Raw genomic sequence first — 13,027 nt, 5'->3', positions numbered from 1 at the left:
CCCTTTGTTCGTGTGCTCACGTGTGCTCTCTCTCCCTCCCCCTCTCTTAAGTAAATGGATAAAATCTTGAAAAAAAAAAAGTCTTTTTAAAGAAAAAAGGAAAATCGGGGACACTTGGGTGGCTCAGTTGGTTAAGCATCTGACTCTTGATCTCAGGGTCTTGAGTTCAGGCCCCGGGTTGGACTTCACATGGGCATGGAGCCTACTTAAAAAAGCATGGGGAGGGGGATCAGAAGGAAGAGAAAGTACATTTACAGTACTGTACTGTGTTTATCAAACAATATACATTTAGTATTCTTTGTACAAACACACTACAAAAATGTGAAATGAGAAATTTTTTTAAGTGAAAAATATTTAAACCTGTGCTGTTTTAATATTTAAATGGTTTTAGGAAAACTTTTTTTTAAGATTTTTTATTTATTTGAGAGAGAGCTAGTGAGAGCAAGCACATGCCAGGGCAAGGGGTGGGGCGGACAGGAGAAGTGGACTCTTAACTGAGCAGGGAGCCCAATGTGGGGCTTGATCCCAGGACTCTGGGATCATGACCTGAGCCAAAGGCAGATAGATGCCTAACCGACTGAGCCACTAGGTGCCCTAAAAACTGTTATTTCTCTTTTTTAAAAAAGATTTTTCTTTATTTTGAGAGAGAGAACATGAGTGGGGGGGGAGGGTCAGAGGGAGAAGCAGGCTCCCCACTGAGCAGGGAGCCCAACGCAGGACTCCATCCCAGAACCCCATGATCATGACCTGAGCCAAAGGCAGATGCTTAACTGACTGAGCCATACAGGTACCCAAAACTTTTATTTCATTGATACAGATGTTCTTCTTACAGGAAAAGCTGAATCTCAGTTGTATCCATAGTCCTGTTGTTAATGAACTTATGAGAGGAATCCGTTCCCAGATGGATGGATTAATCCCTGGAGTAGAACCACGTGAAATGGCAGCTATGTGTCTTGGATTAGCACACAGGTGAGATTTACTGGAAAATAAAGTCCACTTATTCCTGTTTAGTAAGCAATTGTGTTGCACTGGTTTATGCATATTACAAATACTAATTTATTTCTCATAGTAATTTTATGAGGAAGATAGTAGTAGTATCTTTATTTTATAGATGAATCTGATGCCCAAAATCAATTCATCTGGTAAGTTATGAAGCCTGGATTATAACCCAGGCAGTCCTCATCATAGGCATTTATCCTTCTTCAAGTGTTGAGCCCCACAATTCTTGGGCTTTCCCTTTTTTCTTTCCCTGATCTCTACTGAATCATTTGCTATCCCTCCATCTTTTCATCTCTCCAAATTTTCTCATCTGCTATGGTCTCCTTCTGTGTGTATCTGTTGTTTGTTTTACTCTTGATTTGTATTAACTTTTTATATAATAAGTCAAAGAGAAGCACATTGACCTATCATGTTTAACCAGAGGTCCATTAGAACAGGCATTTCTGCTGTACTGTGATATGTGTTCTGAAAAGCTTGGCATCCTGTGAAATTGCACTAAAATAACAGGGTTTTTCAGTGAAAAAAAATAGGATTAAAGGTAGATTACTCAAAACCTATGCAACTTTATAACCAGAGCACTATCAAAAATAGCCCTATATATTAATACAGTTAAAAAGACATGTTAGATTTATATTAAAGTAGTAGTAAACAGGTCTGTACCTTTGGACAAAAAATAGCATAAATCAACGGAAGGATTAAGACTGCTGAGTTACAAAGATGAGCAAAATGCATAAAAATCGAGGATAACTTTGTAATAAGCATTTTTGAGAGCGCACAAGCAGCTAAACTGAGTCAGGATTCAAGCTTGTGATTAATTGACATTGTATAACAGTAATGGTTCTCAATCAAGGGCAATTAAATATCCCTTAGAGGACATTTGGCAATGGCTAGAGACATTTTGGCTGTTATAGGTGGGGTCACGTCTCTACTAACATGAGTAGAGGACAGGAATATTGCTAAACATCCACGGTGCACAGAATAGGCCCCTACAACAAAGAATTATCATGCCCATATCATTAACAGTGCCAAGGTTAAAACCTTATGTACAATAATGTTCCTCTGTGGGCTTTCTGTTTTCATGTGTTAACCTGGTGTAAAGCCTTGAAACCCTGTAAAAATCATACATGAACCAATATGATTTGTACTACACAGCATTATCCTGTTTGTCTTTCACAAATTAATTCATATTTCAGCAGGACCGGTATATTTTCTTTTTTTAAGATTTTATTTCAGAGGGACAGGACAAGCATGAGTGGGGGGTGGGGCAGAGGGAAAAGCAGACTCCCCGCCAAGCAGAGAGCCCTATGTGGGGCTCCATCCCAGGGATCTGGGATCATTACCTGAGCAAAAGGCAGATGCCCAACCAGCCACCAGCCACCCAGGTGCCCCTGTATTTTCTTTTTAAATGTGTATTTCCTAATTTTGCCTATTGTATTCTTGTTCAACTGGTTTTCCTGTGTTGGGAAAATTAATGTAGCTCTAAGACGGATTTTGGTTTTAAAGTTTTTTAAGGGGTGTCTGGGTGGCTCAGGCAGTTAAGCGACTGCCTTCAGCTCAGGTCATGATCCCAGAGTCCTGGGATCAAGCCCTGCATCGGATTCCCTGCTCTGTAGGAAGCCTGTTTCTCCCTCTGCCTGCCATTCCCCCTGCTTGTGCACGTGCTCTCTCTCTCTCTCTGACAAATAAATAAAAATGAAGTTTCTTAAGATGTTAATTAAACTCTTTTTGTAGCTGCTGTCAGTAATTTTTTATCCCCCCCCCCTTATCCTCAGCTTGTCCCGATACAGATTGAAATTTAGTGCTGATAAAGTGGACACCATGATTGTTCAGGCAATTTGTAAGTATAGTGCATGTGAGGTCTGATCCTCATAACTTTTTCCTGCTGTTAAAACTGTATCTTTTATCTTTTATAATTTTATCAGTTGAAGAAGGAGAAGATTAATTAGGATTTTTAATAGCGAAGTAAATAAACTAGAAAATGCAGACTAGAAAAGGCAAGCCACCCATAATTTGACTAGTTGGAGATAAGGTGAATTAACACTAGTGATGTTAACAAATTTGTCTTTTTCCATGAAGCAAATCAGTAAGTGGGATCTCTAGTGCATTGTGCTTTTTTCACTTGGCTTTTTAATAGGTCATTCTCCCATGTCATTAAGTGAATTTTGGAAATATCAAACTCTTTAAGTTTCCAAATTTAAAAATCCCTTTAAATGGCAATTGCATTTCTGGGTATGTACTCCAAAGAATTGAAAGCGGGTACTCACAGATACAGATACACCTATGTTTGTAGCAGCATTATTCACAATAGCCAAAAAATGGAACAACCTAAATACCCAGTAACAGATGAATGGATAAACAAAATGGGGTACATACACGTAATGGATAATTATTTTTAAACCTTAAAAAGGTTTACAACATGGATGAATTTTGAAAACAAGCTGCGAAATAAGCCATGCAAAAAAGACAACTGTTGTGTGATACCACTTATGAGGTACCTAGAACAGGCAAATTGTAAAAGACCAAAAGTAGAAGAGAGGTGGGGAGGTGGGAATGAGGTGTTATTATTTAATGGGTGCAGAGTTTCCATTTGTGGATGATCTAGAGTTCTGGAAATGGATAGTGGGTGATTATTGAATAATATTGTGAATGTGCTTGATGCCACTGAAACCTACAATTAAAAATGGTTAAAATGGTAAATTTTATGTATATTTTAGTTTTTTTAAGCCCTTTTAAGTTCCTCTTTTTCATTTTAATCTACTGCAGCCTTGTTAGATGACTTAGATAAAGAACTAAACAACTACATTATGCGGTGTAGAGAATGGTACGGCTGGCATTTCCCTGAATTAGGAAAAATTATTTCAGATAATCTGACATACTGCAAGTGTTTACAGAAAGTCGGTGAGTAACTTTATCCTTTAAGGCATTGAAAATAATTATTTGCATCCCAAAATACGAGTTATAGTAATTTTTTTCCTTAACAAGCTTCCCAGAGTTCCTTACAACTTATGTGTATTTTGGGAGTGTAGCCAAATTAGTGTCTGTTAGAATTCAGAAACTGGTAATTTGAACTTTCACGTCAATGGCCAGTACAAGAGAACATGGTTCTCTGATTTGGTTTTTCTTAAATTGGCTTCTTAAGGTGGAATGTATCTCAGTGAATTTACCATTAATAGGAGCAATCGTAGACGTGGGCTATCCTGTGATATGTTAGAATACTAAAGCTGGTACTGCCCTCTCTACTGTTAGTGTTATATTCCATACCAGTGTACAGTAATATTACTAGTAGAACAATCTAAGGATTGTTAATAAATAGGACTTAACCAGGTTCATATTGCATTACCATATTACCACCCCAAGAATTCATGGCACTGACTTTAATAAAACTTTAGTTATAAATTGTCTGTTATAATATTATTAGTCCTGTTTTATGAGGTATTTTGTTTTTATTCTAATTTATATCTTTTTGGAGGGAGATGATGGGGAGAGATTTTAATCTCTAAAAATCAAGCCTTACATAAGGAAAATTAGTAGGTCAAACTTGTTCGCTTTTTGTTTTGTTTAGGCACCCTTTTCATTGGCTTATCTCTACTTTTTTTTTTTTTTGACTATTTGGATTTTATATTATTTGTTGAAGAGTGATTCTCCCTCATCCTCTGCAAACATTCCATAGGCGATAGGAAGAATTATGCCTCAGCCAAACTTTCTGAATTACTGCCAGAGGAAGTTGAAGCAGAAGTGAAAGCAGCTGCAGAGATATCAATGGGAACAGAGGTTTCAGAAGAAGATATTTGCAATATTCTGCATCTTTGCACTCAGGTAAACTATACACATAGAGAAACTAGTTGTGATGGGACCAGCTATGTAATAATAATTTTCTGATGGCAATGATGATTTTTTAAGCTTACCATTCACCTGATAAATATGAGGGTGTTTAGTCACTACCTCATCTGATGCCATCTTGATTTATATACTTAGGGGGAAATACATACTAAAGGAAGTGGAGAGAATACTATCTAATTTATTTGTATTGTTAGCTAGCATTGTCTGGATAATGAATTATGAATCTGTTAAGAAGACCGAGAAATACAGCTTGAGTTATTTAATTCCAGCCTCTATGTTTGTATCCTGGCGTGCTTCCCCGCCCGCCCCCCCCACCCCCCCGATTTGGAGATCGCGGTAGAGCATGTGACTCTTGGTCTTGGGGTTCTAAGTTCGAGCCCCATGTTGGGTGTAAAGATTACTTAACAAATCTTAAAGATCACAAAAAAGATGACAATGTCTATCTAGCCCTTGGAGTTTTTAAAAATAAAAGTAATACTGACTAATATTTTTAGGCAGTGTAGTAGGTTGTTTGCATTTATTATCTCATAAAATCTCTTAAAATGGGAAACAGATAAGGAATGCTTTGTTTTCCCAGGATTACACGGCTGATCTATGACAATTTAGGACTCCATTGTTTCAGACATGTGGTTTTTATGTGATTTTTAACACAAGTCATTTATGGTATATTCATTTTGTTCCTTATACTAGGTAATTGAAATCTCAGAATATAGAACCCAGCTCTATGAATATCTGCAAAATCGAATGATGGCCATTGCACCAAATGTTACAGTGATGGTTGGGGAATTAGTGGGAGCACGGCTCATTGCTCATGCAGGTGATGATTTTAATGTAACTTATAAATAGGGATATTTAGATTGTTTTTCTCCTAGGATTATTTTTTCATCTAAAATTACATTTATTAAAAAATTTAGGTAATAAATAAAAGTAGATGGTATATGGGAAAGGACTAAGGACCAAGTAAGTGTTCAATGATGATTCTGATGCGTATGCCTGATATCCTTTTGGATAATGAAGGCATCTTCAGTCACTACCTCTTCTGAGACACTTGTGGTCTGTTGTCAGATGTTTATTATCATTAATGAGAATAATCAGATGAATGCAGGAGGTTGAAATCAGTTAATATTTACTACCAGGTTAGGGGCACCTGGGTGGCTCCATTGGTTAAGCACCTGACTCTTGATTTCGGCTCAGTCATGGTCTCAGCATTGTGAGATGGAGGCTGCTTAAGATTCTCTCTCCCTCTCTTTCTGCCCCCCAACCTCTAAAACAAACAAACACAAAAAAACCTCATCAGATTAAATAGGAATAGTTCTCACAACAGGTGATACATACCCTTTTTTTTTTTTTTTTTTTTTAAGATGGTTCACTGGGCGCCTGGGTGGCTCAGTCGTTAAGCGTCTGCCTTCGGCTCAGGTCATGATCCCAGAGTCCTGGGATCGAGCCCGGAGCCCCGCATCCCACTCCCCCTGCTTGTGTTCCCTCTCTCGCAGTCTCTCTCTCTGTCAAAAAATAAAATCTTTAAAAAAATAAATAAAATAAAAAAATAAAGATAGTTCACTGCTGAATATGCTATTTTAATATATTTGACATGCAAAATATTTTTAGTAAATTTATAATAAGACTTCATATGTGTGTATGGTGATGTTACAAAGAAGGTATGCTATAAAAATGTATAATTGAGTATTTGCAAATAGAGTGAAGTATCACTATTATTGGAGTCATCATTACAATCTGTCACAGAAGATCTTAATGTTATCATTTACATCAAAGTGTCTAAACTAGAATAACCCCTGTAACTGCATCATTAGACAGCCCATTCAAATAACCTCAGGTTTGAGGTTGGGATCATCTGGCTGGTTTTTTGTCTGCATCCAAATTTTCATAGGCTTAACTAAACTTTTGTGGTCAGAGATGCAGGGATTAACAAGTTTGTGTTGAATTTTAAATACGTGTCTAGTGGTTGAGCGTTAATGTTGGGGGTCTGTTCTGACAAAATCTGTGCAATAAATCTAACAAAGCAGTAACTTTTTTTTTTAAAGATTTTATTTATTTGACAGAGACACAGCAAGAGAGGGAACACAAGAGGGAGAAGCAGGTTTCCTGCGGAGCAGGGAGCCCAATGTGGGGCTTGATCTCAGGATCCCTGAGATCATGAGCTGAGCTGAAAGCAGATGCTTGACAACTGAGCCACCCAGGCACCCTAAAGCAGTAACTTTTTATACCTGATTAGTGTACTTACATCTCCTAATCCATATCTTAAACAACAGAGATAAAGTTATAACATAGTTCTATTGAGATGTCCTGAGTATCCATATATTTGTATGTTTTTTTCCTATCTAAGGTAGAATATTTGATGTCTAAAATCCTCCTCTGTGGTATGCTAATGGAATATAGAATAGTTAATACCATCTCTCGGGCAAATAAGTTTAATTGCACCTTCAGTTTGTCATAAGCATTCATTGTAAGCCTCTGCTTATGGTGCTATGTGGATAAATCACAAATGTTGAGGCTTTTTAGGGAATCTCAGACTATACAGTCTATATCAAATTTTTATTTACTCTGGTGGCTATAATACTTAGATTATATGTCTTATGTTTAATACATGGAACTTTCAAATACTTGGAATTGCATTCCTTGGATGTGAGGGCGATCTGGCTGCGACATCTGTCACCCCATTGATCGCCAGGGTTGATTCGGCTGATCTGGCTGGCTAGGCAGGTTTCCCCTTCCTCCCTCACCGCTCCATGTGCGTCCCTCCCGAAGCTGCGCGCTCGGTCGAAGAGGACGACCTTCCCCGATAGAGGACCGTTCTTCGGTCAAGGGTATACGAGTAGCTGCGCTCCCCTGCTAGAACCTCCAAACAAGCTCTCAAGGAATTGCATTCCTTGTAACTACTTCTTTTTTTTGAAGGTTCTCTTTTGAATTTGGCCAAACATGCAGCTTCTACGGTTCAGATTCTTGGAGCAGAAAAGGCACTCTTCAGAGCCCTGAAGTCTAGACGAGATACCCCAAAGTATGGTCTCATTTATCATGCTTCACTCGTAGGCCAGACAAGTCCCAAACACAAAGGAAAGGTGAGTTGCATTTCTTCTTTTTTTTTATTATTTTTTTAAGGATTTATTTATTTATTTTAGAGAGAGAGAGGGCACAAATGGGAGGGGCAGAGGCAGAGGGAGAGAATCCTCAGCCAGACTCCATACTTAGCACGGAGGCTGACAAAATGATTTTTGACGAGGGGCGCCTGGGTGGTTCAGTCAGTTGGGCATCCGACTCTTTGGATCTCAGCTCAGGTCTTGGTCTCAGGGTCATGAGTTCAAACCCATGTTGGGCTCCACTCTGGGTGTGGAGCCTACTGAGAAAGCACCAGTGTAATTAATTCTCATTGCATATCCACGCTGTGCCACAGCTAGATGAAATTCAAGTCAGTGTTGAATTCTTTCCCAGCGCGATGACCTTTTGGTGTAGGCGGGCGACCCTTTGCCCAGGAAGAGGGTGTCGGAGTGGGGCCAAGCAGAGCAGGCCTCCAGGGGCCCTGCCAGGTCTGGAGTACAAAATGCTAAGCGACAGCAGGCAGCGCAGCGAGCCGGGCGCAGGGTCCCGGGCCAGCCCCAGGAGGGGCCGTCGGAGTGTGCCGAGCCAGCCACAGCTTCCCGAGGGAGAGCACGGCCCGCATACGGGCGGGGCTGGGGCGGGGGCAGCCGGCGGCCGCGGGGGAAGCCCCGGGGCCAGCACACAATGGGCGGCGGCGCGAGGCCAGCCGCCCGGCCAACGCGCCGCCGCACCACGTGGGCCGCAGAGCGCGGGCCAGGAGCGGCCCCTCGGCCCAGGCGGGGCGCGGCGCGGCATACGTGCACGCCGAGTTGCATTTCTTCTGAGGCAGGTTGTTTTCTCTCCCTCCCCCACCCATCGATAACTCATTTTCTGCCTATTCTATAGTATGCAATAAAGTTTTTCTACTTCTTTGTCATTAAATAGAGAATGGTGAATTCTTGAGTTAAAAAGCACTTTTGTGAAAGGAAATAACATAAAGTGTTGCTGGGGGCACCTGGCTAGCACAGTAGAGCGTGCAGCTCTTCATTACGGGGTCGTGAGTTCCCAGCCCCATGTTGGGGGTTCCCAGCCCCATGCTGGGAGCTTACTTAAAAAAAAAATTATTACTATTATTTTTTAAAGATAAAGTGTTACTGATCTCGTTAAGGCTGTTTTTTTTTTTGCTATATTAGGATTTTTCTAGAATCCACCTGTTTGTGAGAAATGGAGTAGATGGCACATCACAAATTTTCTGTGTGGCAAGAAATCAATTTAACGTCGTCATTTATGAATTTTAAAATAATAACCATGCACTGTGATCAACACCTAGTGGGACTTAAGTGAATCCTTTTAATAGCCCTGTGAGCTGTAGGTATCAATTTTATAGATGAGAAAGCTGAGTCTTCAGCAAATATTAAGTACTTTCAAGCTTTTTGGTTAGGGTACATAATTTAACAGAAACTAGAACGTTAAAAAAAGAAACAAAGGTTATAAAATTCAGAGCAGATTGATGAAAAGGGTTAATTAGCTTAAAAGGGGGGCTACGCTTTTTCCCGATGACCTCATGGTGTAGAATTAAGGTCACTGACATTAAAAGGGTAGTTTGAGCTTTTTTTAGACATGAACTGCTGCAGTATTATTTCATCCAACAAAACGAATGGGGTTGTATATAACCAGTTAACCATTGAGAGATTCAGATATAAGCTAGGTGGTTTGAGTTGTATGATTCATAATACTTCCTAATTCCTGACTTTGATAAAAAAAATACTAGAGTGAATGATAGAGTTGATGATTTGCTCCAGTTTTCTCATGAATAAGTTATTGAGGATTTTATCATCTCAACTTGGAATATAGTTTGAATGCCTCTAACTTCAAGTTCTCTATCAGATTTCTCGAATGCTGGCAGCCAAAACTGTTTTGGCTATCCGGTATGATGCTTTTGGTGAAGATTCCAGTTCTGCGATGGGAGTTGAGAACAGAGCCAAATTAGAGGCCAGGTTGAGGACCTTGGAAGATAGAGGGGTAAGGACCGCATCCTGCCTATTGTAGAAGTGTTAGCTATCAAAAATTAATAAACTTTAAGTAGTTTATGTACTTACTCATTTCACCTACTAAGTAGTTTTATTTAAATGATAAATTTTAGTATGTCTAATAACATCTTTTGTTCCTGCTATTGACAGTTTCCCATATATTTACAAAGATTTGGTATCTTTTCTTAGATAAGGAAAATAAGTGGAACAGGAAAAGCATTAGCAAAAACAGAAAAATACGAACATAAAAGGTAAGTACATTTGGGGGAGGATGTGTGAACAATATCTGCTTATTAAATTTTAATTGATGACAGCAATGTTTATAATAAAACAAACACCTCAGTGTCTCTGATTTTTTTTTCACAGTTTTCCATATTTCTAATTTTTAATCACAATTTCATATTATTGTAATAAATACATGGTATATATTTTGGCTTTTTCTTCTCTTTTTTTTTTTAAGTCTTATTTATTTAAGTAATCTCTATACCCAACATGGGGCTCAAACTCATAATCCCGAGATCAAGAGTGATATGCTCCTTCAACCGAGCCAGCCAGGCAGGTGCCCCTTGACTTTTTTTTTTTTCTCTTAATATTTAACTAGTTCATTTTCAGATGTTGACAGTAAATAGTATTCAGACCTCACCATGAAACGAACAAAAGATATATGTAGGGAGGGGGATTTTGGTTATTTGAGGTGATATTCAGTACTGATGGAAGTAGAATGTGGTGCAGTTTTTCTGGGAAGTGGTTTGACGGTATGTATCAGGAGTCTTTAAAATCTTTCTAGTCAAAAAAAATAAAATCTTTCTAGTCATTAACCCATAAATTCTCCCTTAGGACTCCTGTAATTAAGAATTTTAATAGTAAAATTTTAAACTGGGCAAGGAGTAACATCTTACTATAAATATATATTCATATATATTTAAACGTACGTATTTAGAAAAATTGCTTCCCTTATTCTGGAAAGAAACCAAAAGTGTTCCGACTATGGACGTTAATATTTTATGTTTTATGAATTTTCCAAGTTTTCAAGTGACCATATATATATTTTGTAATTTTTAAAGATTTTATTTATTTATTTGAGAGAGAGAGAAACAGCATGAGAGGTGAGGGTCAGAGGGAGAAGCAGGCTCCCCACTGAGCCGGGAGCCCGATGTGGGACTCGATCCCAGGACTCCGGGATCATGACCTGAGCCGAAGGCAGTCACTTAGCCAACTGAGCCACCCAGGCGCCCTATTTTGTAATTTTTAAAGTCTAATTTGGTGTCTTTAGTTGGTAAGTATGGATCTTTGTTTTTTAAATTATTGTTTTTAATGTATAAAAATTAAGCAGCCATGACTCTACAAATAAACTTAAGAAATGAAACATTCCTTGGCTTGTTTTAAACAGTGTTTTAATATTCCCATGCCATTATGCTTTTGACTTTAAACACATGCACTTGAAGCACCAATTATGAGATTTATTAGTTCTTGTTTTAGGCACTTAGTACTTCAGTTTTTTCATTCTACATTAGAACAAAAGCAAATGCAGGCTTTTAGGGAATCTTCATCCATATGCAGCCCCTTGTTCTTCTGCCTTTTGGGGTTTTGTGATGAAGTCTTCTCTGTTAACTTGATTTAGGTTTTTTGTTTTCATTGAATTTGCCTTATTTCTAAAACTTGAATTGCTTCAGTTTTTACTTTCTAGAATAATCATTTGTTGTAAAGAAATTTTCTCCGTTTTTCCCCATACTGATTTATTGTTTTTCTATACCATAGTAATTACATTGATTACTAAATGAGAATTCATTTTAACTCACCACTTGAAGTGTGATTGACCTACTTGGAAAATAGTGCTTGGTATCTCTACCTTTTGGAAATTACTGGTTTTCTTAAACTGCCCCAAAGCTACTAAAATGAAACAGTTTTGTATACTTATATAAGTATTATCTAATGGCATTTCTTTTAAGCTTCCTTAGAATGATTTCAGTTACAAGTATTTATAGAGATTTTCTATAATTTTTGACTCTTATAGTGAAGTGAAGACTTATGATCCTTCTGGTGATTCCACACTGCCAACCTGTTCTAAAAAACGCAAGATAGAACAGGTAGATAAAGAAGATGAAATTGTTGAAAAGAAGGCCAAAAAAGCCAAGGTTAAAATTAAAGGTCAGTTTGAATTTTTAAATGTTGCTTATATTCATATTCTTTAAGAAAGATGGACTTCATAAGTCTTGGGGAAGTAAGTACATGCCATTGAACTTTATTGTGAAACCACCCATATTGAAAGTTAATGGTGTTTTAAGCCATTGTGTTCCTTGAGAATAGTTATGGTATTACATTTATCAGACTTCATAGAGGAATGTGAGAAGCATTTCTTTGAATATATGGAATCACGTATTATGCTAAGTGTACCAAACTTCACTTCCTACCACGTGAACTATTTTGAGAATCAGCTTAAAAAGGAAAAAAAGTTCATGGTTTTTAAATTAGTCTCTGATATATTTTTGTTATAGATAAGGGTAGAATTTGCAGAAGTGGTTTTCTTCATTGTTTCTGTTATATAGAGTGGACTAGAGTAATAACATATTGGTAACCATCATTATAATAATGATATTTAATAGGTACTCTCCAGTGACCTAGGCTGTCTTGCAAAGTTGATAAGCAGGTAACCCCATTTACTAGAAGTACCTGTGTTGAATGCCTGCCAGCTAGTCTATCAGGAAAATCAGGCATGAAAGTAATGACTGATTTAAGTTTTGGATTCTGAATAGCTTAGTGGTCAAAAATATATTATCAGCAAATGTGGATTCCTGCCCTGGCTGAAGAAAACATAAAGTTATTTAACTCTTACATTTCTCTTTATTGATTAACAAGTAAAGTTATTTAACTCTTAAATTTCTCTTTATTGATTAACAAGTAAGGTGATCCCTAAGTCCATTAATAGCATTTGAAACAACAAACTCCAGTATCTTTACTTATATATCGAGTAAGCTTTTCAAACTTAACATTCTTATATCCTTGTCACTCAGTCTGTTGCTCCACGAATTTGTCTTATTAATGGCAGTTCTAGTTGCTTTGACCTTTAACCTTTAACCTTTACTCTTTTCTTACAACCCAAGTCTACTCTGGCAACAAATTTTTTT

The 13,027-nt window shown here is 37.9% G+C and overlaps 1 protein-coding gene and 2 non-coding genes across 6 annotated transcripts in view; all 3 read left to right on the top strand.

Moving 5' to 3' along the window:
- Nucleotides 1–13,027, top strand: part of NOP58 (NOP58 ribonucleoprotein) — a 32,258-nt gene that overhangs the window by 16,597 nt on the left and 2,634 nt on the right. For all 4 annotated transcript variants that reach the window (XM_073879952.1, XM_025893177.2, XM_073879958.1 and 1 more), the window contains 9 exons: nucleotides 833–969; nucleotides 2,772–2,836; nucleotides 3,763–3,897; nucleotides 4,670–4,815; nucleotides 5,530–5,656; nucleotides 7,753–7,916; nucleotides 9,760–9,894; nucleotides 10,092–10,153; nucleotides 11,917–12,050. In XM_073879952.1, the coding sequence (XP_073736053.1) occupies nucleotides 833–969; nucleotides 2,772–2,836; nucleotides 3,763–3,897; nucleotides 4,670–4,815; nucleotides 5,530–5,656; nucleotides 7,753–7,916; nucleotides 9,760–9,894; nucleotides 10,092–10,153; nucleotides 11,917–12,050 (1,105 nt within the window). The remainder of the gene's footprint in view (nucleotides 1–832; nucleotides 970–2,771; nucleotides 2,837–3,762; nucleotides 3,898–4,669; nucleotides 4,816–5,529; nucleotides 5,657–7,752; nucleotides 7,917–9,759; nucleotides 9,895–10,091; nucleotides 10,154–11,916; nucleotides 12,051–13,027) is intronic.
- On the top strand, nucleotides 4,876–4,958 carry LOC112808069 (small nucleolar RNA SNORD11B). The gene has a single exon (XR_003204256.1). It is a non-coding gene; the product is annotated as a small nucleolar RNA SNORD11B (small nucleolar RNA).
- LOC112808061 (small nucleolar RNA SNORD11) lies at nucleotides 5,804–5,887 on the top strand. The gene has a single exon (XR_003204252.1). It is a non-coding gene; the product is annotated as a small nucleolar RNA SNORD11 (small nucleolar RNA).

Source organism: Callorhinus ursinus, unplaced genomic scaffold (genome assembly GCF_003265705.2).
Source record: "Callorhinus ursinus isolate GAN/ISIS: 27379988/994484 unplaced genomic scaffold, GSC_fseal_2.0 scaffold2, whole genome shotgun sequence".
NCBI classification, from domain to species: Eukaryota; Metazoa; Chordata; class Mammalia; order Carnivora; family Otariidae; genus Callorhinus; species Callorhinus ursinus.
Note: the sequence above shows the minus strand (reverse complement) of the source record. Positions and strands in the feature narration are given on the sequence as shown.